The sequence below is a fragment of the Phyllobates terribilis genome, unplaced genomic scaffold, assembly GCF_046119375.1.
Source record: "Phyllobates terribilis strain yellow unplaced genomic scaffold, ASM4611937v1 Scaffold_2__4_contigs__length_985480577, whole genome shotgun sequence".
NCBI lineage: Eukaryota > Metazoa > Chordata > Amphibia > Anura > Dendrobatidae > Phyllobates > Phyllobates terribilis.
This window is the reverse complement of record NW_027362762.1, coordinates 400,348,753-400,375,132: the sequence shown is the minus strand read 5'-3', so window position 1 is coordinate 400,375,132 and position 26,380 is coordinate 400,348,753. Positions and strand designations below refer to the sequence as shown.

At 39.1% G+C, this 26,380-nt stretch overlaps 1 protein-coding gene across 3 annotated transcripts in view; it reads right to left on the bottom strand.

Moving 5' to 3' along the window:
* Window positions 1–2,648: 2,648 nt before the first annotated feature.
* CRACDL (CRACD like) overlaps window positions 2,649–26,380 on the bottom strand; it is a 113,736-nt gene continuing 90,004 nt past the window's right edge. For all 3 annotated transcript variants that reach the window (XM_073664882.1, XM_073664883.1, XM_073664884.1), the window contains 5 exons: window positions 25,264–25,488; window positions 23,221–24,616; window positions 12,890–13,062; window positions 6,092–6,239; window positions 2,649–3,479 (listed from right to left, as the gene is read on the bottom strand). In XM_073664882.1, coding sequence (XP_073520983.1) covers window positions 3,334–3,479; window positions 6,092–6,239; window positions 12,890–13,062; window positions 23,221–24,616; window positions 25,264–25,488 — 2,088 coding nt within the window. In that variant the 3' untranslated portion in view covers window positions 2,649–3,333. The remainder of the gene's footprint in view (window positions 3,480–6,091; window positions 6,240–12,889; window positions 13,063–23,220; window positions 24,617–25,263; window positions 25,489–26,380) is intronic.

The window sequence follows — 26,380 nt, the reverse complement described above, 5'->3', positions numbered from 1 at the left end:
TTTGTAATTTGTTTTTTGGCTGCTAGGTTATCCCAGATTAAAATGCAAGATTCATTTATAAACTCCTCCACAAGCCAGACCCTTCCTAAATCTCTTACCTTAATCATGATCTCTGTGCCCTCGGAGTAGCTAATAATGTGACAATCATCCTGTCCGGATCAATGCTTCTCCTAGTCTCCAAATCTTCTCCATTGCTGCACCCGTGTATTACTAGACATAGCGCACTCTCTGTATACATCGCTACTGTGTATGTATAACCTTGGAAGTATGGAGTGCTAGCTCCCATGAGAATATGCAGCTGATTTTATGCCAATATATTGAAGATTTATAAAAATGCGTTATAGAAATATGCTGGAGAAAAACAAGCACAGGAGTAGGGGATTTACTATAATTGGAAAGGGTGTGTGTGAAAGAATAAGAACCATAAACAGTGCAGGACATAAAATAATATCTTATTTTATTTATTTTTTCTTCTGTTTTATCCTAATATTACAAAACATGAAAAAACGAAACTGAAAAGCAAAGTAAACTTATCTAGGGAAGAAGCCATGCTTTCTCCGCCACATTAATGCTAGTGCATGTGAGCCAGGAACATAAAGAGACGAGGCTAAGTTAAGGCTACATGCTTTTTGTCTACACAGTACTGGCAGCATTACCAGCTGTAGTACCAATAGTACAAGCAGTAGTCCACACATAGGGGCACCAGGCGCCTGTAACTCATCTGATTGCTCATACAGAGGCAGAAGCAACATAAGATTACCATTGTCCCAATACTATATATACACGAACATATATCATCAGGACAGCAGAGTATACACAGCTAATTTAGGCCTCCATTTAAGCTCTACAGGGAAAGTCACCCAGCTTTCCTAGACAACTAAATGACAATTTGCCTAGTTATGCAGCAATAATCCCAACTTTCTCACATTTGTCCATTAGCAGCTTTGGATACTTGGGTTACAACCAACGTGGATGTATACTGAACACCAGACTAGGCATGTTGTATATAGCATTTAGGTCTCATTCAGACATCCGTGCTGCACATAGTTGTTGTATTCACAGAAAGAACACGTACCCATTATAATCTATGGAGCTACACAGATGTCCATGATTTTTCACAGACCATGTGTCCATGCAAAACACACACAGAGATGTCTGTTTTTTCCAGCATCACGTTTGAAAAGGACTAGTCCAAGTCTATGGCTTCGTGAAAATACAGCGCATTAGTGTGCCATCCGGGTGCTGTACATATTTAAAATTCCCTCGTAAAAGCCACCAGCGAAACGCGCGTCGGGACTGAACATATGGTTTATGGTTACTACTTTACTATTACTTGCTATATTAATATCCTATATTTAAGGTTTTTCCTTTTTGAACTCCCTAGACATGGACTGACATGAATACACGCCCCACTTTGGGATTTATTTGTTGCGTTTATTTAGATACTGATATGAGATTCTGTGCTCTGACATACACTTTGTGTAATTTATTTGAATTTACTTTGTCATCTATATTATATATTTATTTGTTTATATAATTTTTTTCTGATACCCATGCTGTTTTTGCACATATTATTTCACATTGTGGTTCACAGCAATGGTATGCATATTTGACTAATTCTATTTATTTATTTACACCTCATTCATGTCTACCTAGTCAGTTATGATATGTACTTGATATACGGACAATGTCTATTTATCCTTGCTGTACACCCATTTATCTACCATTGTCCTCTAACCATATGTATTATACATTTTATATTTATTGAGATAATGTCCCCTTGCTAATTTTAATTATTCTGTATTTAATAAAAAATTATATATTTTATTCTACATTTTTGGGCCATGTATCTTGTTTATAGGTTTAATATTTTGGTTGGACACATGACCATATAACATGATTAAATTTGTGTCTATGTATTTAACATTGCAACAGATATTAGAAGCTTTGTCATTTATTTATCCATCTGTGAAAAACACTGATGGTAAAAACGGACACAGGATGACACACACATCCAAAACACTGATGATTTTTTCACGTACGTGGTTAAACATGGATGTGTGAATGAGGCCTTACAGAAAGTATGTAATACGTGTGGCCCCATTACATCTTTTCAGAGGTTGCTACCTTATCTTTCCCAAACTACTGAATTCCAAATTTGTCCAGTTATATAGTGAAAATTCCCCCAAATGACTAGACAGACTTGCTGCTCATGGTCCCGGGAAAGCTGGGTGTCAGCAGTGTGGATCTACATTGGTGATCACAGACCATGTTGCCCTGATAATTTAGAATAGCCACATACAATGAGCGGTTTCCCTGTTTGCAAAATGCCAGATCGGCCTAGTTATTCTCTAGCAGAATCCCAAAAGCTACGTTCACACCAGCATTCAGACACTCTGTCAGTTCCATTTTTAGCATCAGACAAATAGAATGTCCAAAATGGATCCAAAACTGAGGCAAAAGGAAGAATAGGAGTCCCATTGATTAATATAAGGTCCATCCGTGTACCCTTATTGCCAGTTGCAAAAAAATAAAGTTTTGCATGATATGCTTTTTATTCTGTTCTAAAAACTGACCCATAAAGGAACCCAGATGGACCCCATAATAATCAATCCCATCAATATTTGCTAAAAAAGGTATGACGGGCCTTGTAGTGTTCACCACATGAAATGGCTTTATTTATTATGTCTGAAAGGTGCACTTCATAATGAAACATACATATCACATAGCGGAGACATATTCCTCCAGACTGTACACAGTCATATATGGCCCCAATTTGTAGGGAGGAGCAGTAGGGCAGGATCAGAAGGACATAGGATTTTTCCTTACTTTTGAACTCATACAGAGCCAACTAGTTTTTTTCTGTCTGATTCTGCACGTCTGAATGTATCTTTGGCTATGTAGCTGTACGGCTCCTAACTATGGCTCTGAAACTGTGTATGAATTATAAGTGGTTGTTTTCTTTCTAGTTTTCCTCCACATTTCTGCCTAAAAAATTTCGACAAAAAATTGTTGAAAAACCCTCAACCCCTCAAATTACAAAAGTTCTGACCCAAACAGGCAAAAAAACAATTTAACTCAGTGCATAAGAAACTAAGATCACCAGTCTGAAGTATGAACAGCTTTACTTGTTCACATGATACATCATATACATCTCCAAAACAAAACGGACCTCTACAGGCGAGGAGGGTAGAAATCACCGATATAGTAACAGATTCTATAAAACTGCTGGAGGGTCCGCTATTTCTACATGGTCCGTTGTATTCTGTGCATGTAAGAAGATGCTGGAGCCGGATAAGTATGAAAGAAACAGACATCAGGCATTCTCTCCTCTTATTTGATGATGTGAGGCTTGTCACTCCAGGCCTGGGACTTCTTCTTAGCCAGTTCCATCCAAGAAGGTTCCTGTGAGACCAATAATGTTTGTTGCTTGTGTAGAGTTTTCTCCTCTTTTTCTGTCAGTAAAGACAATTGTGCAGCTACAAAAAAAAATGCAACAATTAGAAAAAAGTAGGTTCAGTGGATATTTGATAGATCTTATACCATATATCTTCTGATAAATATAGATGTACAATATTGCGGTATTCATGCTCTGCTATTTTGTGAATCATTTTGCCAACCTTTAGGGTACATTAGAAAACTGACTTAAAGGGAGTTTGTGACCGAATCTTTGCCACAAATATCTGAGAGCAGCATAATGTAGAGACAGAGAACAGCAATGATTCCAGCAATGTATCACTTACTGGGCTGCTTCCTGTAGTTTTGATAAAATAACTGTTAAAGTGATAAATAAACTAGTAAACCTGTTGTCATGTATTCATCCATATTCTGTATAACTCCACCCCCACCACTGATTTATTTATTTTACTCACTTATATAGCACCATTAATTCCACAGTGCTTTACAGACATTATCGCCCTTGTCCCCATGGGGGCTCACAATCTAGATTCCCTATCAGTATGCAAACACAGGTAGAACATACAAACTCCTTGCAGATGTTGTCCTTGGTGGGATATGAAGCCAGGACCCCAGCGCTGCAAGGCTGCAGCGCTAACCACTGAGCCACTGTGCGGCCCTGATTAGCAGGTTTCTACCTGTATAAAGTGTACACAGAAAGCTGCCAATCACTGGTGTGTGCGGGGTTAGACAGAGCTCAGCATTCAGAGAACTGCTAGATCTGCAGCAGAGAAAACAGAGGTTTTATCAAAATTGCAGCATATAGCCCTCTATGTGATACATCACTGGAACCAGGGTCTCTGGCCCTACATCACGGTGCTCTGGGTTTAGGATTACCTTTTTAACAATTAGCAAAATATTATCTGACTCTGTTATCCTATTGTCTTGTATTGACTGGTAAATCTGCACCCTAACACAGATGGAAAAGTGAAGCAATGGAATAAGCCAAATCAGCAGCTCTCTGTCCTTTCAATAAACAGTAAAGTCCTTAAAAAATGAAGATTGCAGGCTGGGACCACCGGCAATCAGCTGCTAATGGTGGGAACCATGGCAGTAAGTGTACATTTTTCCTACAGTGCCGCCACATTGTTTGATAAAGCATTACACATTGAACATTTTAATGAATTGGGTTGTCTGTGTAATGCAAGACAGGACAGGTCCTCCAGGGTGAGAGACGCTTTATGTAATTGCTTTCCATGTTGCCAACGAGTCTCAGAATTTCCTAATAGGGTAAATATAATGGGATTTCTTAAAGAGGACTTGTCACCAGGTTAAAAGGGTCAGGTTTTGATACTATTTTATTCCTGTTGCTCTGCCAAGGGATTTTTTTTTTAAATCTATCATATGGTTTGTATTATTGCCCTGTGAGCTACAACCCCTTCATAAAGAGCATAAAATGAAGTTAAGGAAGGAAGGACAAAAACTGGCCACTTTGGACAAGGTCACAGGTCCTCTATAACTGGACAACCGTTAGTGGCCAGATTTTGTTCCTGTCTTACTCCTGCTGCTCCTCTGAGTATTGGGTTTTTGCATTTTTTAAATACAGTCTCAGAGATGCTCACAGGTTGATAATCAGTGCGGCTTAAAGACACGCCCCCAGAGATTGTGAGCCCCGCCCACTCGATACCGTAAACAATAGCGCAAACTAAAACTACCCATATATCTGGAACCGTGCGGCAGATTTAAAAAAAACAAAAAAAAACGCAAAAATCAGGGGAACAGAGGGAATAAAATAGGAGCAAAAACAGGCCACTTTTAACCTGGTGACTGGCCGCCTTTAAGAAATAACCACATATTTTTAGATGTCATGTCGGAGAAAACATTCTGTTTTGACTCCACTGTATGCATTGGACTGTTAAGAACATATGGCTATTATCTTAATGTGCATGAGAAGCCAAAATGCTAATGGTACTTAGAGACTCATGTATGTCTTAATCAGAGTCTAGAGCAGTGTTTCCCAAACCCCATCCTCACGGCCCCCCACAGGTCATGTTTTCAGGATCTTCTTAGTATTACACAGGTGAGAGAATTCCTGATGCCTTGATGATACTTCAATCACCTGTGTAATACTAAGGAGATCCTGAAAACATGACCTGTGGGGGGCCGTGAGGATGGGGTTTGGGAAACACTGCTCTAGACCTATATTAGCCTGTTTTAATTGATATTCACATAGTTTAGAATACTCCATTGAATGTATTGCTCAAGCTCAGTTCACATTCATGTCAAAAGGTTTCATTCTATGTCGGAGGCTCAGGTTCCGTCAGATTTGATGGGAAGTATAGTGCGCCATTGTATTGTTTATCCATGACATACAAAACTTCAAAGTGCTGAGGTGGATTCTCTAAAAATATCACGCTCACTATATGGACGTCTGCTTTTAGGGTAGACAATTCAACCAGAAAATATAGATAAATGGGATACATGCGTGTGTTTCTGCTACATTTTAACCCTTTTTAAAAAAAAATAATGGTGAGGAGTTTGTGGAACCATGAGGTTAATGAGTCTTCACACATTGTTTGAGATGCATGTGTACATGGAGGACATCAATGTCTAGAATATTAATGACGGCTTCAAAAGCTTTTGTGCTGAAGCTGCACAATAGACAGCCTCATCTGGAGAAAAGCTCTTTTCTCACCATGGACAGGATGTGGCAATGTGTTTGCTCTTTGCCTCTGCTCGCTCTTTTCGAGTTTGGTGTCTGGTCCATACATTTCAGGAAGAACTGAAACTGACATGCTTGTTGTTTTATTCTGAATTACGTCAACTTGCTGCTTGGACTGGACCTTAAAGAAAACACAAGTTTTTTGTTAACTTTTAACTTGTATACTTTTATTTATTTATTTTTTTTCACTCAACTCAGTGACTCTGATGCATGCATTCAGTTACATCCTTTACTTAGTTACACTGTAAATTCTATTAACGGGGCTATAATACTATTTTATTGAGGTTTATTTTTTATTTTTCTATTGGTTATAGTTGTTGTTTTTCTGTTTGTTATTTTTGATCACTAATTATTTCTTTTTCTTAAAGGGAACCAGACATCTGATACATGCTGTCTGATCCACAGGTAGCATGGATGAGACTTGGCTGCATAATTTCAGCAATATATGTTTAACTCTGAAACACTGCAGCGTTTCAGAGAAGAACATAGTTTAAAAGCCGCACTGGAGACTAATTGGACAGGCGGGTCCCCAGCGGCTTCTCCTTGTCCGCTCCCCATGAGCTACTTGTCTCTCCCTACAAGCGCACACAGGCAGTGGCCTGTCAGTCGCTGGCAGTGGGCGGGGAGAAGCCGCCAGGGACCCGTCTATTCGACTAGTTATCTGTGCAACTCAGTCCCCGGCAGATTTTAACTATGTTTTTCTCTAAATCACGGCAGCTTTTCAGAGTTAAACATACGTAGCTGAGATTATGCAGCCAGTGTCTGATACATGCTGCCCGTGGAACGGGCACCATGTACTGGTGCATCTCACGAAATTAGAATACCATCAAAAAGTTAATTTATTTGAGTTCCATAATCATCAACATTAACAGAAATAAACACTTGAAATAGATCACTCTGTTTGTAATGACTCTATATAATATATGAGTTTAATTTTTTGTATTGAAGAACTGAAATAAATAAACTTTTTGATGATATTCTAATTTAGTGAGATGCACCTGTATCAGCTGTCAGGTTCCCTTTACTTTTTTTAAATCATTCTTATTTTCTATATTTATTATTGTAATTTGTGCCAATATTTCTAAATTCGCTATCCCTAAGTATAAGGCTGTGTGCCCACGATGCGTTTTTCAAGCGTTTATGCTGCGGAATTTCCGCAGTGTAAACGCTTGGGAAACGCTTGGTAAACCTTCCCCCATGGTCTCCAATGCAATTCCGCACTTTCAATGCCCATGCTGCGGATTTTGCCGCAGCGTTTATACTACGCTCAAAAATCCGCAGCATGTCCATTAATTTTGCGGAAGCGCTGCGTTTTTGCCGCCATTGACTTGCATTAGAACGCGCCAATTCCGCAAGACTGCATCTGTACTTGCATAATTGGCGCGTTCTAATGTGCGGATGGTACCCGGGTGTGGAGGACAGGAGACTCTCCTCCACACCCAGGTACCATTAAAAGCTGTAAAAAAAAGAATAAAATAAAAAATAAAGATTATATTCACCTTCCGACAGCCCCCGTACTCCTTCCCTGTGCTTGCCTACAGATCGCGATGGACTGAAGGACCTGCGCTGACGTCACAGTCATGTGACGGCAGGTCTTTCAGTACAGCGTACCGCGATCTGCCGGCAGCCAGCACAGGAGCGCAGCAAGACTGAAGGGGCCATCAGAAGGTAAGTATAGGTTTATTTTTTATTTTTAACCATTCTCTCGGGTCACACTATATAAATCCATGCCGTTTGCATGGATTTATATAGTGTGACCTAGTTGTCAAGCACTTTCCAAGTGATGCTAAAATCGCCTGGAAAGAGCTTGTCAACCCGCATGCGGAAATGCATGTGAAGAACGCTTCACTTCCGCATGTCCCTGGCAGGAAAACGCATGTACAATCCGCATGTAAAATCCGCATGCGTTTTTTTATGCCAGGGAGATGCAGAAACGCTCAAGAAAAAATCCGGAGCATTTCTGCATCGTGGGCACATAGCCTTATTATAGTGAAGAGCCAAGTGTACAAAATAATCTATGGCCCCTCTGTACAATTCACACTGCACCTAGGAGGCAGAGTTATAAACTAAAGATAAGGAGGTGGTCAAGGAGGGCAAATTATATATTCTTGTTACTGATTATTGGCATCTCATCATACATGCTCTCATCTCATCATACATGCAACCACTGAGACATGTCGCTCACTGCAGTGACATCTCCTCCACAAGCACATTAGGTCCCCTGATGAACCCTGGTTTATTTCCCTGGGGAAAACGCGTTGGGATGGGATTGTTTAATACTATACGAGATAAGTACAACTTTTATTCTCTGGTCTGCTGCATTTTGACCATGTCATTGATCCTGGTGGATAGCTTTTGCTTTGCTTATATCTATATGGACTAAGGGGGACACTGTGTTATGTGAACTCTTTTTATACAGTCTGCTATTACAGATCCCACTGTTATGTATTTTTAACTTATAGACTCTATATACATTATTATATGTGTCTATTATATGTTTCTATGTGTAGATGTGGCTATGATTGTTGTTATCTAGTGAGACGGCACTACAACTAAGTATTCTGCCATATTGTTTGAAGGTACATAACAGATATCATCGTATTTATTGTCTTTTTCTTAAGTCTATAACCTTATACAAGTATGGTCATCTATTAGATATAAGCTACTATATTGCACTGTAGCACTTTATTTGGTGATGGTGGTGGTTTTTGGATAGCTAGCCCTTAACCCCTTTACACCCGAAGATGGTTTGCGCATTAATGACGGGGCCAATTTTTATAATTCTGACCACTGTCACTTTATGAGGTAATTACTCTGGAACGCTTCAACGGATCACAGTGATTCTGTTTTTTTCGTGTCATATTGTACTTCATGATAGTGGTAAAATTTCTTCAATATGACTTGTGTTTATTTGTGAAAAAATCTGAAATTTGGCGAAAATTTCGCAATTTTCAAACTTTTAATTTTCAAGCCCTTAAATCAGAGATATATGTCACACAAAGTAGTTAATAAATAGCATTTTCCACAATTTTGGAACCAACATTTTTTTTTATTAGGAAGTTATAAGAGTTCAAAGTTGACCAGCGATTTCTCATTTTTCCAACAAAATTTACAATATCATTTTTTTAGGGACCACATCACATTTGAAGTGACTTTGAGGGGCCTTTATGACAGAAAATACCCAAAAGTGACACAATTGTAAAAATTGCACCCCTCAAGGTGCTCCAAACCACATTCAAGAACTTTATTAACCCTTCAGGTGCTTCCCAGGAATTTTTGGAATGTGGAAGAAAAAAATTAACATTTATTTTTTTTCACAAAAATGTTACTTTAGACCCAATTTTTTTTATTTTCGCAATGGTAACAGGAAAAAATGGACCCCGAAATTTGTTGTGCAATTTCTCCTGAGAACGCAGATACCCCATATGTGGGGAAAAAACACTGTTTAGATGCACGGCAGGGATTGGAAGGGAAGGAGCACTGTGTGACTTTTTGAATAATTAGCGGATGCCATGTTGCGTTTGGGGAGCCCCTGATGTGCCTAAACAGTAGAAACCCTCAACAAGTGACACCATTTTGGAAACTAGACCCCTCAGGGAACTTATCTAGATGTGTGGTGAACCCCCTCAGTGCTTCACAGAAGTTTATAACATTGAGGCATAAAAATACAATTTTCTGATTTTTCCCACAAAAATATTTTTCAGCCCCCAATTTAGCATTTTCATAAGGGTAACAGGAGAAGTTGCACCATGCAATTTGTTGTTCAGTTTCTCCTGAGTAAGCCGATACCCCATATGTGGGAGAAAACCACTGTTTGGACATACGGCAGGGCTCGGAAGGGAAGGAGCGCCATTTGACTTTTTGAATGTAAAATTTGTTTGAATAATTAGTGGACGCCATGTCCTGTTTGGGGAGTGGAAACCCCCCCACAAGTGACACAATTTTGGAAACTAGACCCCTCAAGGATTTTATCAAGGGGTATAGTGAACATTTTTTTGAACCCAGAGGTACGACACAGAATTTGATAACATTAGGTCGTTATATTGAATAAGTTGTCATTAGTCTTGAGCGCCAAGTGCTCGCTACTTGAGTTTGCATCGGGTACTCGGATATGCACCATGTATCGCGGATGCTCGAGTCCCCGCCCCTCATGTTTTACGGTTATTAGACTCCCCAAAAAAACATGTGGGGATCGCTCGTGCATGGCAGGCAATCCCCGCGAGGTTTATTTGGATGTATAACAGAAGCGAAACATATGGGGCGGAGACCCGAGAATGTCACTTCTTTCTTTACTTTTGAAAAAATCCCAATCCCAACACAACACTAACTCTAACCCTAGCACAACCCTAACCCTAGCACACCCCCAAACCCCCTAACCCTAGCACAACCTTAACCCTAACCCTAGCACAACCCTAACCCTAGAGTTTATTTTTTACACCTTTTCTCTTGTGGTAAAAGTGATTAGATGACTTTATTCTTCAGGTCGGTGTGATTACAGCGATGCCAGATCCATATCGGGTTTTCATGATCGACAGCTGTCACACACTAAAAAATGCTTTTTTTTTTGTAAAGACTAGTTTTTGCATCGCCATATTTTGAGAACTATAATTTTTCCACATTTCGGCCGACAGAGTCATGTGACGGCTTGTTTTTTGCGGGACAAGTTTACGTTTTTATTGGTACCATTTTCGTGCACAGGACATTTTTTGATCGCTTTCTATTCCGAGTTTTGGGAGGCAGAATAAACAAAAACCAGCAATTCAGAAATTGTTTTTTTTTTATTTTTTATGCCATTCCGCGTGTGATAAAGTTGATAAGGTAGCTTTATTCTTTGGGTCAGTATGTTTACAGCGGTATCACATTTATAGAATTTTTTTTAATGTTTTGCCGCTTTTACACAATAAAAACTATTTTATAGAAAAAATATTTATTTTGTATTGCTTTATTCTGAGAGCTATAAGTTTATTATTTTTTGGCTGATGGAGCAGTATGGTGCCTTGTTTTTTGCGGGACAAAATGACGTTTTCAGCGGTACCATTTTTTTTACATTCGTCTTTTTGATCGCGTTTTATTCCATTTTTTGACAGATGATAAAGCATAGTTTTTTGCTTTGTTTTTTATTTTTTTTTACTGTGTTCACTGAAGGGGTTAACTAGTGGGACAGTTTTATAGGTCAGGTCATTCCAGATGCGGCAATCCAAAATATGTGTACTTTTATTGTTTTTTTTTTCCATAATAATATTTATGGTTACAGGATATTTTTATTTTTCTGGGATTATTTTTTTTTCATATTTTTGAAAAATATTTTTAGAATTTTTTTTTTCACTTTCTGATACTATTTTTTACTTTTACACCTTGTCCCACTATGAGACTTTCACTTTTTGCAATCTGATCGCCTGTATAGCATAGAGATGCAGCAGCATCTCTATGCTATATACAGCTTGTCAGCACTGCCCAGGCAGAAGTTACTTTGATCGCGCACTGTGCATGATCAAAGTAACTTCCTTCTGTCTGGTGACCCGGATGTCGTCATGACGACATCGGGTCACCATGAAAACTTCCTGAACACCACATAGACAGATCGGGACGCCGGAGAGGTCATTATTTATTTTTTTATTTTACTCAAGTAAGCGACGCTTACCTCCCCTTGCTCCCAGAATGCTGCGATGGACTTCGATCGCAGCATTTCGGGGGTTAATATCGCCCCCTGCACATAGTACCGGGTGTCAGCTGTGACAATCAGCTGTCACCCGGTGGCGATCGCGTCCGCACAGCCTCTGTGAGGGCACAATCGCCAGGGAGTATTAATATGTATCTGGTCCAATAGGCTCAGGGTGCAGATACATATTAATACGCCCCACATCAGAAAAGGGTTTTCACACAAACGAAAGTTCATTTTAATCAACAGATCTTGTAATAATAATACATCCAATTGTTTAAATAAAATGTTCCTGTGCTGAGATAATCTTATAAATGTGTCCCTGTGTAATGGCTGTGTCTGACCGTGTACGGAACAGGGTCTGATCTCACCACATCTCCTGGGCAGGGGGACTAAACAAAAGAGTATACAGACAGGACAGCACAGGATCGCAGCTGATTCTTTTTGTTAGTTATAATATTTCCCTGCCTGTTTTTAAACAATGTTTTACTTCAAAGAAAGAATCATCTGTGATCCCCTGCTGTAATGTCTATATACTCTTTTGCTTCCTCCCCTGCCCAGGAGATGTGGTATGATCAGACCATGTTCCTGTACGGTCAGACACAGCCATTACACAGTACACAGCTGGGGCACATTTATAAGATTATCTCAGCACAGGAACATTTTATTTAAATACATCCAATTGTGGAACTTATTATCATTCCAAGATCTACTCATTAAAATTAACTTTTGTTCATGGGAAAACCTCTTTAACAATTGGTTCTTGGGCGAACTGTAAAAAAGACGTTGTCCCACTGGACAACAAAGACCTAGATGACTTCCTGTTAGCAGCTAGGGTGTACTTGCTACTTTAAGAGAGCAAAAGTCCATGTGCTCTGCCAGGAGTGGATAATATTTTAATAATAATAATTTTATTTATATAGCGCCAACAAATTCTGCAGCACTTTACAATTAAGCAGGGACATGTACAGACGATAAAGACATCACAAAGTAACACAGTTCAACAGTTACAGGAGGAGTGATGGCCTTGCTCTCAAGCTTACAATCTATTTTTTCCAATAATTCAAGCAAATGAAAAATCTAAAAACTTGTCCACAGTTTTTGTAAATTACCTCCGCTCTGTCTTTGTCTTGCTTTTCAGAATCCTGGTTTACAGTGCAATGTTCAGAGACAGGACGATCTTTGAGACTTCTTTGTTTCTTTAGAGCCATGGACATCCATGAAGGCTCTATTTTGCTTTCAGCTGCCTTAATATGCTCTGCTATTCCTACGGGAGTGTTTTTATCTGGTGATGTAACACATATAAAAGTAAGTAAATATAGTTCCATATGTAATTTCAGGTATTTTTCATATTGCTCAATTCTGATTACAGAATTCGAATTTGATGATGTCAAACCTTTCTGTAAATGAAACACTTCTTTACCAACTGTAATAATTAATTGTACTATACATAAAGAATATAGCACTCTCTATTTTAGAAAAAAAAGATATTAGTTACATCAAGGTATCACAGGTACATCTGTTGTATGAATGAGAAATTCAATATACAATATGTTAGGAAATCCTCCTAAGACAAGGTTTCTAGTGCATGGGGTCTTAAAAAGGGTGGACTTTTATTAAATATTGCATCCAAGTCCACTGTATCGAATAAAAAGAATGATATTTGTAAAACCTGCAGCATATCAGGAAAAAAAATCAATGACAGGTAAACTTTGCAGTCAAATTTATATATTTTTTTCATTAACATGTTTTGTTTTGTTTTATTCAGAAGCATTACATTTTTTTAAAATGGTTTTGTTCAACCCCATACATATGTATTGTACTGCACATGTGTCACGTTGGTGGGTTGTGGACCCACTGCGCCCAGGACCGGGGAGAGCCTGGAGGGGCATAACTAAGCGACCACCTGGTTCTTCACTAGAGCCCCTGATGGTGTGGTTAGACCTGAGCCACAGGTGGTCGCCAGGTACCACTTCAGGACAGACCCCGGAACCACAGCAGCTGATCCTAAGAGGACAGGGACGAAGGTACAGACTTGGAGTAGCTTGAAGGGCAAGAACAGGATCATGGCCAGAACAGATGTTGGAGCTGGTCACTGTGCGAGCTGGCAAAGTGGCGGCGCACTCTTGTGGGGGACTGAAATGGTGCTAGAAGACAGCAATTGGTAAGTATATTAAAACACTTGTACATCTTTACGTAAGTAATTAGGACAGTTTATGAAATAAAAATTCTGTCGGGACTTCATCTGTAACTAAACAAGAAGCAATTGTGAGGCAGTGAGAGGAATTATATGCGAGGGACGGTATGTATGCCCTAGAATGCGCATAGAAGCATATTGAATCCGCTGGAGTGCATTACAATCACAGACACAGCCATGGTTGCAGTGCAGAATAAAAGATAGTTTGAACTCGGTCAAGCTATTTGACCAAGTCAGATTAAGAAAACCCGACATGGGCTTTTATTTTTGGAGCAATCTAAAGGATGGGGCAGATTGCCTGCTCCAGTCGGGTCTTACAAGTGGCTCATAGCAACAGTTTTCCTTTAAAAACCTGTAGCAAAGGTTTGGATGTGTCAGTGTGTCATTGTCACACTACACAATGTATACAGTAAAAATCATGCTAATTGTACTGTATACATAGCCCGGATTCATCATTGGCCCATGTGCCTATTTTTTTATCTATTTTTGTGTGTTCTGCGCTTTTTTTCGTTTACACCCAATACATTATTCTATTTGCGTCTTTTTTAAAGTTTATTTTGATTGTGCTGCTTTTTTATTTCTTGTTTTCCGCTTTTTTGGGGGCAGAGTATAGTGATTCCAACTGTTTTTGCCTAATTTATTTGCAACTTTTTAAAAAGTCATGAAATTTGGCACAACTCCACTCTTGTCCAGTCCTGGTGTAGTTTTAGGCTATATTCACACATTGTGTTTTTTTTTCTGCAGCAAAACCTGATCTCTTGCCAGGAAGATTTGTTCAGGATTTTGCTGTTTTTTTTCCTTGTTTTTTTTGGTGCATTTTTCAGGATCCCAAAGTTCAGCTTTGCTTCCACCACATAAGCATGAACACAGGATGCTAGACATATGTGAAACCATATTAACTTGAATTTCAAATGTAACAGTGGGGGAGGTGAATTGTTCAGGAATAGTTATTCTAAGACATTGGCAGTGCATTGAGTTTGTAGGACACTATTTATTTTCACACTATGGTCTGCCAGTGACCTGCTCAATCATTGTTCTATTTCATATCTCTGTGGGCCACAGGTATTGTTCAGTCTCACACCTAGCTCAGCCAATGTTTAGTGTGTACACATCACTAATTTAATTAAACTGTACTATCCAAACTGCCATCTCAGGTGACCAAGACAAGATGTTACAATCACAAAAATAAATGAGTCTCACATACTGCTGTACTTGCTTTTTTTCACTAAAAACGCAGTAAAACCTGATAGCTATTTTCACACTAGGCGTTGTTTTTCAGCACTCTTTCACCACCCATTACTTTCAATGGGTGAAAAACGCTGAAAAAACGCTAAAAGAAGTGACATGCTCTATTCTGCAAAAAAACATGCAAAGCACAAAATACTGATCAAACAAAAACCAAGGTGTGTGCATGAGATTTCTGGAATCTCATAGACTTTGCTGGTACTGTAAAACGCAGCAGAAAATGTGCAGAAAAAAACGCATAGAAAAACGCTGAAAAAACGCAATGTGTGAACATAGTTTTATGCATGTTTTTCAAGAAGTTGCATGACAGGAGAGAAGCCCTTATTTTACTGTCGCCAAATTCATGAACTGCATTTTGATGAATTTGGTGCAATAAAAGTTAGCGAATACATCAAGTTCAAAAATGAAAGTGACTTAAAAGAAAATGCAGATGATGAATCAGGGCCAAATACTGCAGATAGTAGTGTCTTGTTGCAGTATTTGTGTATAATACATTAAAAAATGTGTTTCCTTCTAGCAAAACATTTTGATTAGTAGTAACCTGATGGTTTCCAAGCTTTCTCCCTGCATTACACATGCTAAGACTTCTGTACTAATTTTGTTGTGAAATAGTAAAAAAAAATGTCTTCCATAAGCCCAATAGTCCCAAAGTCCCAACTCAACAAGCTCTGTGCATGTGTTATTAAAATACATCTAGAAGATGCCAATTAACTACACCAATCTTAGATTTGCAGAACCTTTGCTTGGCAACTATTATTGCTATGATTTAATGGATATGAGATAGCCAGCAGGCTGCTTATTGTTCTTGGATTCTAAAAATACATTCACATTGTGGAAAACCTTTAGAGCACCTTCTGTTAAGTGTGACTAATGGTACCATTTACATACCTGACAGTAGAGGATTTGTATCTATGATCACTAAATACCAAGTATTAAGAATATCGAAGAGTTTTAAAATTGGCACTAGAAACTGTATTAATAATTCCTTCTCTAAAAGGCACTTAGCAATACTTGAAAAGCTGCTGATAGACGCTAGCATTTTCCTAATGTTCATTTAGTGGCAACTTTATTAGGTACATCTGTTTTTTTCAATGCAAATATCCAAGCAGGCAATCACATTCGCAGAAAGTCTTAAATGTATATACTACAATTGGGCAGAAATGTGATATTGCGATATCAAATATGTGTATTTTTGATTTATTTTATTGTTTTATTTTGAATGGGGCAAAAGAGGGGTGATTTGAACTTTCATATTTTTAAAAACTTTTTCTACTTTTTTACTTGCTTCAATAGTCTTCAAAGGAGACTTGAAGCTGCGATCTTCTGATCGCTTGTGTTACACATAGCAGGGCTTCAGCCCTACTATGTGTAACAAAAATGCTCATCTGCTATGAGCGCCGACTGCTGGGCGGCGCTCATAGCAAATGGACTATGACAACCACAGGGGTCTCCTGCAGACCCTGGGTTGTCAGGCCAACCCATCGGCAGCCCACGATCATGTGATGGGGATGCCAATGGGCGTGGTTTGTGAGATTGACAGTGGCATTTAACATGTTAACAGCCGCGAGTGGATTGCAGCTGTTATGGGCACATGACAGCTGATCAGATCAGCTGTTATATGCCAGGAAAGATGCGGGCTCAGCAAGGGAGCCCGCATCAAAGGGGGAGACACATATATATGGCGCATGTGGTGAAGGGGATATGCTTTGAGCAACTCAGAAACTGTTGGGTCTCCCTGATTTTTTTTTAATCTCTAGAGTTTAAAAATTTCGGAAGTTCATAAAGAATTAGAGAGATTTACAAGCTACAGTGGATATAAAAGGTTTACAAACCCATGTTAAAAAGCCAGGTATTTGTCATTTAAAAAATGATACCAAGAAGAATTGTTTCATATTTTTTTCCACCTTTAATGTCACCCATAAGCTGTAAAAACCCATTGAAAAACAAATAATTTTGAGGGGAAAAATATAAGTAACGAAAATAAAATAATCATCTTCTAATAATTGGGGATGTGGTTGTGTTAAGAATTGTCCAATCACATTTAAACTCATGTTAAATATTAGTCAGTACACAGCTGCCATCATATAAAGTGATTCTGATTAACTCTATATGAAGTTCAGCTGTTCTAGTAGGAATTTCCTAACATTTTCTTAGTTACATTTTACAGCAAAAGCCATGATCCGTATACAGCTTACAACATAACAAAGGGATTGCATTGTTGCAAGTTATCAGTCAGGAGAAAAGTATTTCCCAGGCTTTAGCTATACAATGGAACAATGAGAAGACATTTATCAAGAAGTGGCTTAAATTTGGCACAACACTGACATTATCTAAAACTAGCCGGCTCTCAAAAATTGATTAAAAGAAAAGAAGAAAATTGGTTCAGTGGCTGCTAAGAGGCCTACAGCAACATTAAAGGAGCTGCAGGAATTTGTGTGACAACAATCTCCCATATTCTTTTTATGTCTGTCATCTGTCCTGTGGGGTAGGGTTGCAAGACTGAAGCCTTTTCTTACAAAGAAAAACATCTGATTGACAGCTGGCTCTGCACTGATGCACTGTAGAGCTGGCTGTCAGCCAGTGCCAGGGCGTGCTGTGCTGCAAATGGTGACTGTAATTGCTCTGGACACGCCAGCATGACTGAAAGTCGGTGACCTGGGAGAAATATTTTCTCCCAGGTACTGCTGTTTCAGTACAGTGGCCCAACACTTTTATAATGCTATTAACCTGCAGATTAATCCTATATCTTCAGGGTAATAGCATTATCGGACCTGAGTGGTTCACTTTAAGCCAACAGGAAGGTTGCAGTAAGTTAACTAATCAAATCAGTCATAAGTGGTATTCACAGTAACACATCTGAACATGCAGCACATTAAACTTTGAAGTGGATGGGCTACAGCAGCAAAAGACTAGTTTTGAGTTCAAAAGAAGCAAGCGTTGCAACAAAATCCACAATCAAAACCTTCTGCTCCTTCTATATTGTGAACCTGCACCAGATACTAATTTTCTATTTAATACATGTGTTGAAAACATAGACATAGGCTATCATATCTACTTTCGAGAGGAAAAAGCAAAAGTGTAGAGCTTGTTCAATTTAGCCACTTCTTTCGGTACATTTGGAAAGTTGTGCAAATACTGTGTACCAAATTCTGGTGAAATTTACAATTAGAATCTGGCGTAAATGCAATACTAAATACCTTCTGGGATTCCCGGAAAAGTGTGACATGTCGCACTAGCCTGGCTAATCAAAAGCCAGGCTTGGGATCCCAGAAGGTAAGAAATTGACGAGCCTCCAGCCCAGCGGACAGAGACTACTGACCTGGCAGATGGACTGGAGTTCCGTGAATCGATTGGTCTTCACTTCAGTTGGACCATAGTCAAGTTCAAGTGCATACAGCTATCTTTGTTGATCTCCAAAGCATACCTATTCCAATACTTGCTAGTTATGCTCAACTCCTAAGGATTTGTTCAAAAGTTACAGAAATGCTGTGTTTTTGCCGTATTAAATATAAACAAATCCTACAACACAACTGAGATGCGTGAATCAACCTGTTACCCACCTCTGCTTCTTCCTTCCGCTCTCTGTGCTAGTCCATGCTGGGTTACTATGGCAACTTGGCATGCACCTCTGGTGTCGTTATCCTAGGTCTTTTAAGACTGGTTCGGGTGGCTATGCGCTGTCTGAGTATTAGGGTACCAAGAGTCTATTCAATTCCTATCCAGTGCATCTAAAAACAGGTGCCTGATTGTCTACTCAGCTCAGCTATACCTGAGTGCTAGCCACACTACCAGCTCTCCTTCTGCAAGGAGCCTGATTGTCTACTCTGCTCAGTTGTTCTAGAGTGCTTTCTGCACTTCCAGCTTTATTACCACCAAGTGCTTACCATTTTGTCTCAGTTACTCCAATGAGCAGTCTGCACCCTCAACTCTGCTGAATTAAGATATCTGTCAGCCTACTCATCTCTGCTAATCCAGGTGCTGTCCATACCTTAAACTCTGTTGCATCAAGGCACACGCTAGCCTACCAATCTCTGTTATTTCAAAGTGCTGCCCTCACCCTCAATTATTTTGCTTCAAGGTACCTGTCAGCCTCCTTGTCTCTTCTATCCAAGGTCCTGTACACACTCTCAACACTGCTTCTTCAAGGTGCCCGCCAGTATACTAGTCTCTACTATTCCAAGGTGATGCTCAAGCACTCAACTGCTGCTTCAATGTAGCTGCCAGCCTATTTGTCTCCTCTATTCTAAGGTGCTGTCTGCTGTTCCAAGTGCCATCCAGCTAGTCCAGCTGTGCTGCATCAACGTTTCTGGTCCATGCTGCTCATTCTGACTTTCAGTTTAGTAAATCCGCCTCACCAGGTAAGCCTATAACAAGACCCTTATAGTTACAAAGTACACTCCACTTGAAGCTGATTTCATGAATATGACAATGAGGTCTGTGTACATCAAAGAACCTGGAGACAATAAAGTTTAATTTAAAAGAACATCTTTCAAATGTAGATGAATTAAACATTCATAGTCTAAATGTGTAAATGATAAATCTACAGCCACATACACTACTGGAGTATTTCTAAAAAAATGTTTCCAGAATTCGGGCTGTAGAAAAAGGGGTTACTTAAATAAGTGTCTCTACATTTTTTACATACATTCATTGGTCAAAGACAACTGATGCATATGTTTCTGTTCTCTCATTAAGGTGACAATTTTAAAACTAACTTTCCAGGAAAAACAAAATAAATTGTAAAAACAAACTTTAAGTAGTCTTTAGTAGTGTGGATGTCAGAGTGAGCATGAACTGGATTAAACATATTCCTAGCCAAAAATAGCAATGCCTGTACATTTTGCCAACACTGCCAATGGGACACTGTAAGAAAAAAAGCAGTTGCTAAATCCTATAGTGTGTGTAGAAGTGAGAGGTCCTTGGGAGCTTTCTTCTACACAACTGATACAGAAAAAAAAATATATATTTATACTGTGTTAGCCAGTAGCTAGAAGAAAATTCTACACAATTAACATTTCCAGGGACAATTAACATTTCTAGTGACATTAGATCTTTGACAGTTCCTAGCTATATTGGAAAGATCCAGCCACTATTTTCAAGTTCGCCTACAACAGGTTTAAAGGTATCTGGCAGCTGCTGATGAGTCACGCTCTATTAGAATAAGATGCAAGTTCAGCTAAGACAAATGTTCATATCAATATCAGAGTGATAATTGTCTCAGAGTTGTCCAGTACAGTATCTATGACACTTACAGTCTCTGACCTGAGAACAAACAATAATGAAAAGCTGAAGTGTAGGAAAACTGGAGACAAAAGGTATATGTATTTCTTTTATGTGCAATCACAGGGATAACAATATACAGTACTTTTTCAGTTGTTTATCCCTGCAACTAAGTAAGCTACAAAATGTACTTCTTGCTTGTTGATATGGAAACAGAACATCAAGGTAAGATGGAGACACATAAAAACTGATCTGCATAAAACTGGATACAATTTCACTTTAACAGTACTACTGTCCAGATGGCGGGTGCCGATGGTGGTGCTTCTGTTGTTGGTAGCAGCTCCCACATTTTTAGCCATGAAATAGTTTTTTTTTCTTTTACACTACACCTTCTATTGCCATTGTCACTTTTTCTTTTACCATACACTTTGTACACTTTATACTTAACTTTTCTTTTCAATCTTTTCAACCCTTGCCAAACTGGGCGTAATCAGAAATGCTGGGTAGGTAAGTACATGTACAGAAAGCAAAATGTGACAGCAGCAGGCCATGTGTGGCATGCATGACTGTCAATTTGGACTAGTAAAGCAGACATGTACAGTTAAATGGCTTCATTTTTTAAACATTTTTCCCATTCTTTCAACAAAATTTAACACCCTTTCTTAAAAATGACGTAATAAGAAATGCTAGGTAAGTAGAGGTCCAAAAGGCAACACCTGTGGCAAGACAGTGTATTGGTGTGGCATATACAGATGTAAAATTTGACTACAGGGTGGGCCATTTATATGGATACACCTAAATAAAATGGGAATGGTTGGTGATATCAACTTCCTGTTTGAGACACATTAGTATATGGGAGAGGGAAAACTTTTCCAGATGGGTGGTGACCATGGTGGCCATTTTGAAGTCGGACATTTTGGATCCAATTTTATTTTTTTCAATGGGAAGAGGGTCATGTGACACATCAAACTTATTGAGAATTTCATAAGAAAAACAATGGTGTGCTTGGTTTTAACATAACTTTATTCTTTCATGAGTTATTTACAAGTTTATGACCACTTATAAATAAAAAAAAAATAATAATTTTTTTTTTGCATTACACTGAATTTAATAGTCCCCTTAGGAGACTTGAAGCTGCGATCATCTGATCGCTGGTGCTATATATAGCAGGGCTTCAGTCCTGCTAGGTATAGCAGAAATCACGATCTCCTATGAACGCCGGTCAAGGGCCAGCTTTCACAGGAAGATCGTAATGACAGGCACGGGGGTCATCGATCCCAGCTGTCATGACAACCAATCGCCGCCCTGCTATTACGTGACAGTGGCGCCGATGAGCGGGATAAATTATGCGCTTCCAGCCAGCGCGAGTTAATTAAATCCCGCTGTCAGTGATTAACAGCAAGATTTAACTCGTTAATAGAAGCACCGCTCCACCCGCAGCTGTTAAAGGCACATTATTACTGATTGATCAGTCATCATGTGCAGGGAAAGATGTGAGCTCGGTGTGCGAGCCCACATCAAAGGCAGGGACACGACCTGTGATGTAAATATACCTCAAAGGTCGTGAAGGGGTTAAAAATGGAGAAAAAAAATATTATCTGTTATCTATTGTAATTCAAGTGCAACAGAACAGAAGCCAGCTACACCATATCATAATCACACTGGCAATGTTACTGGCACCTGTCCTATCTCCCCACCCCTATCAACTGAATCTCTATTATTCCATCCTACTACTCTCATCTTTTTTACTGCTGGAGTTATTCAGCATATTACTGTTTGGAGTATTTGTCTATTGCACCAATTCTGCATTTCACCCACTCCTGGTTTTGTCATCCACCGCACGCGCATTCATTGACAGACCGCGCGGTGGATGCTGGATGTGACACTATGGAGGATAACCCCGCCCACAGCCCGCCATTCACCGTGGTAAGCGGAACAGGAGACCCCTGGCTACAGCCGCAAATAGTCGTGATGTAAGCGGAAGCAAGAGCCGGCTGCAGCTGGGGGAATTACGTGCTGGCTGTGTGTGGTCAGCGATATTGTCACAAGCAGTATTGACAACATGACGTAATTTCAAAATTCATTAGGGTCCCCGGGGGGATACATTGGGGGGTTAATTTAAAGTAGTGCACAACCCATTTAAACACTGCTTCGCTGATTAGTCGCGCCCGGTCGGCCGCATACATATTCTAGAATACCCGATGCGTTAGAATCGGGCCACCATCTAGAGTGCTATAAATGTCTTACATTGGAATACTGCTTTAAGTATGGAACGACTTAACTAAACTTCAACCAGCTTATGAGAAATGATAAGTGTAAGAACATAAATTTACTCATTATTTTCTTTATAGGAAGAACGGTTCTTATGTTATCAGTCATGTAGTATGGCATCACTCTCCATATACAGATAATTAGATGTTGAAAGGATTTTTACAGCTAACCCAGGCTATGACCATGGGTAGGCAAGTGGAGCAGTCATCAAAATTAACATGCCTCTCCTTAAGAAAAGGGTCACATTTCTTTCAATTGTTCTGTGCCTTGCTTTCCTTATGTATCTAGTGTGCCACCATAACATGCCCAATCACTGCAGTTAGCCAATGGGTTGTTTTATCGCTTTGTTGTTGTTCATCTTCCTGGTGAACTATCACCAGAACATGTGAACATACCCTGAGGATTACAACCACTACAAAACTGTTTTCTTTGTTTGTGATTTTGATTTAGCATTGCAGAAGTATGGAAGATAATCAGGTTCACGCATGTAAAATACAGAGAAGGCCTTACCAGGTGTTTTGTTGAGGCTTAGCCTTCTATTAGGAACTTTCTTTTCAATCTTTGTCTCTGGAGGTTTTATCTTTTTTTCTTGACTGGAGTCATGTTCCGATGCTTCTTTATTCGTGTTATTGTCAGCAGCAGTAATATTTTGCAGAACAGGTTTCTTGGGCAGCGGTGGCTTAGCCTGTGTTCCCTCTGACTCTGATACACATTTTTCATTCTCACTCTTTGAGCTAAAAACATCATTATCTTTGTTTTCTGCTTTCTCCGGATTTAATTCCTCCTTACAGAATGACAAATCGGTGTTTTTTGTCTGTTTAAACTCGGCACTGTGTCTCTTTAGCATGCCTGATAATGGGGTTATGCCATCACCGTATTTTAAGGATAGGGAAGTGGATCTTATCTTTACAGTAAAGGATTTCTTGTCTTCAGAACCTGGTTGTGATTCTGTAACCACAGGTAATTCATTGGCAGCTTGCACTGTACGCTGGTTTGGGGTAATGTTACCAAAGACTGCCTTGTCTACAGACGTACCCTCAGGGTCAGTTAAGGACTCAGTCTTCCTACTAACAGACTTATTTTCAGAGTTATTTGCAGTAACTTTGGGCTCATCTTTCATGATCTCAGTTTTGGACATAGCTGGTTTCAGTAAAGACAACTTTGGGGTTTTATGAGCCTCATTCTCAACATTTGCCTTCAGTGTAAAGCTGCCAGTCCTAGGTCTCTCCCAAGCTGATGATACAGAAAACTTTCTTTGTGTAGCTTCTATATGTGACTTTTCAATTTTTTTATCTCCATTCCCAAGCTGTTTGTTATTTTCTTTATCAGACAGAGGTTGATCTTGGTAATTCATAGGCTTTTCAGACAATGAATTCTGAAAATGGCTTCTCCTACTATGCAAGGATTCCTGGGAAAATCCTGAAGTAGTCCTTAAAGTATGGCCAACTGAAAGCTTTACATCAGCTGATACACTGCTCTCTTTAACTGTGTGTTTTTGACTCTTAGCTGAAATTGCAGCATAGATCTCTTTTTCTACAGAAGGTAAGCTAGTAGAAACATTATCACTTGACCTTCCACAAACCAATTCACCCTGATCTTCTTTCCTTGGATCCAATTCTATGTTTGCAGGACCTGAACCACTTGTGACATTTTCTGATTGTGAAGCTATAACTGGATCCAGGTCAAGAGATCTGTTGTGTACTACTTCTGGAAGATTCTGTGATACATAAACCTCTGCTGATTCTGAAGATGATGCCTGATTTTCTAAGCGCAAATCCAGAGTGTTGTCAGTATCAGGAGTATTAACTTCCATAGAACCAAGGACTGGCAGTTTTGGGTTGGGTGTTAGAACATCTTCCTCATTCACACAGGTAAAATTATTTTCATAAGATTCCTCCTGTACTGCCTGAGAAATAAAAAGTATAATGTTAATTTAAAAGAGGAAGAAAACTCTGAGAATGACTGCAAATAAGAAACCTATTCTCCACTGATGGTATAACCATAAGCTAACTTTTTTTTTGTAATTGGTAACTAGATCTCAGCAATAAGGCCTCTTCTCCATTGACGGTGGAACCATAAGTTAACCATTTTTGTAATTGGTAGGGGATCCTAGGGCTACAATTCAGCAATGAGATTAATAAGAGACTAAGAACATTTTTTCAATATTTTTATAGCTTCATATGTTTACTTCTGATGGGCATTTCCATCAGGCTTGTCCTCTCTGCTGGTAAGGAGAAAACTCTTTTCATTGGGTGAGTAACATGTTAATTTGTTATGCAAATTGGTCAATTAAGATCAATCAAAATCTATAGTTTTACCATTGATCTTTTTCTACAGTCTCAAGAGGAGTGTAAGCTAGTCATGTCAGAATATACCCCTAGTAGCTCACTATCATATTGGGGAACAGACCATATCACTGGTATTGAGCACAGAGAACAGCTACAACTGCTAGAGGATAATGGTGAACTATAGTAATCGGAACCATACAACAGACACTACAATAATGACTAAAAACACATTAGCATTGTACAACATGGAAGATTGCAACATTACCACAGATGGTCTTCTGCTCGTGCTTAACCTTTGATTTCTAGGCTTTACTGAAAGCCTATGCCTAGCAGCAGAATTGTCCAGGAAAGTGGAATACTGAGGAGGTGTGCTGAAATCCACTGACGGTGAAAGGTTGATGCTGTCTCTTTTCTCATGATACTTTTTCTGAGATTCTCTAAGCTCAATTTCATCTGGAGATAGAGGTCTTGAAGATGTTTCTGATGAGATCTAAAAAGGGACAACAAAAAATGTTTTTAGAACTTGGATAATTACTACATTTTCAGACTTTAAGAAGTAAAACTTGATAAAAAAAAGTATGTTCGTATTACAGTCCAGTACTAAACCTCCCTGACTTTCTCCTTAAAGGGAATATTTCATCCAAAAACTATTTTTTTTTAATAATTAATATTTTTTCAAAGTTAGAAAATATGAAAAATTACAAATAACATTACCATATTTTCAAATTTTAGACACTTAGGGGAGCAATTGCCCAAAAAAGCTAAAATGAATGCAAGCTACCATTAAGATAGCTGCAAATGTGGGCAGCAACTTCTGATGTCACTCCTCTTTTGTTTAGCAAAGGAGGCAGAAATCATTTTTGAAATGTAGCGCCATTTTGTTAGTGACGGCTCTGTGATATAAATGTGTGCAAAGCAATTAATAAAGCAAGCGAAGACCGCTATTTGAAGAAAGAGGTCATTGGGGCAAAGCACTGGGCTCAGAAGCCATGGCACCAGGCTCCCCCTCCAGCATAAGAAGCAGGGCAGAGGCCAATCCTAGTCTCCTATGACTTGTGTGTGCCAAGTAATTTGATGCTTACACACAAGCAAATACAAATTGCAGCCTCCAGTGGCTGCATAAAAAAATGTATTAAAAAATAAACAAAGCAATTTGTGGTTTAACTGTTTTAAAAATATAATACATACACTGTTAAATATACTATTTATTAAAAATATAAAAGGAGACACACTACTTTCAAACATTGCACTTAGCATTTATAAGGCGCTGTGCTCTGATAACTGAGAAAACTGTGGAGCTGCATACTGCTTTCTGTCTACCAACATTGGTGTTATTGATCACTGCTGAGCAGGAGAACTAAGCTGACCATGCTATCAGGTTA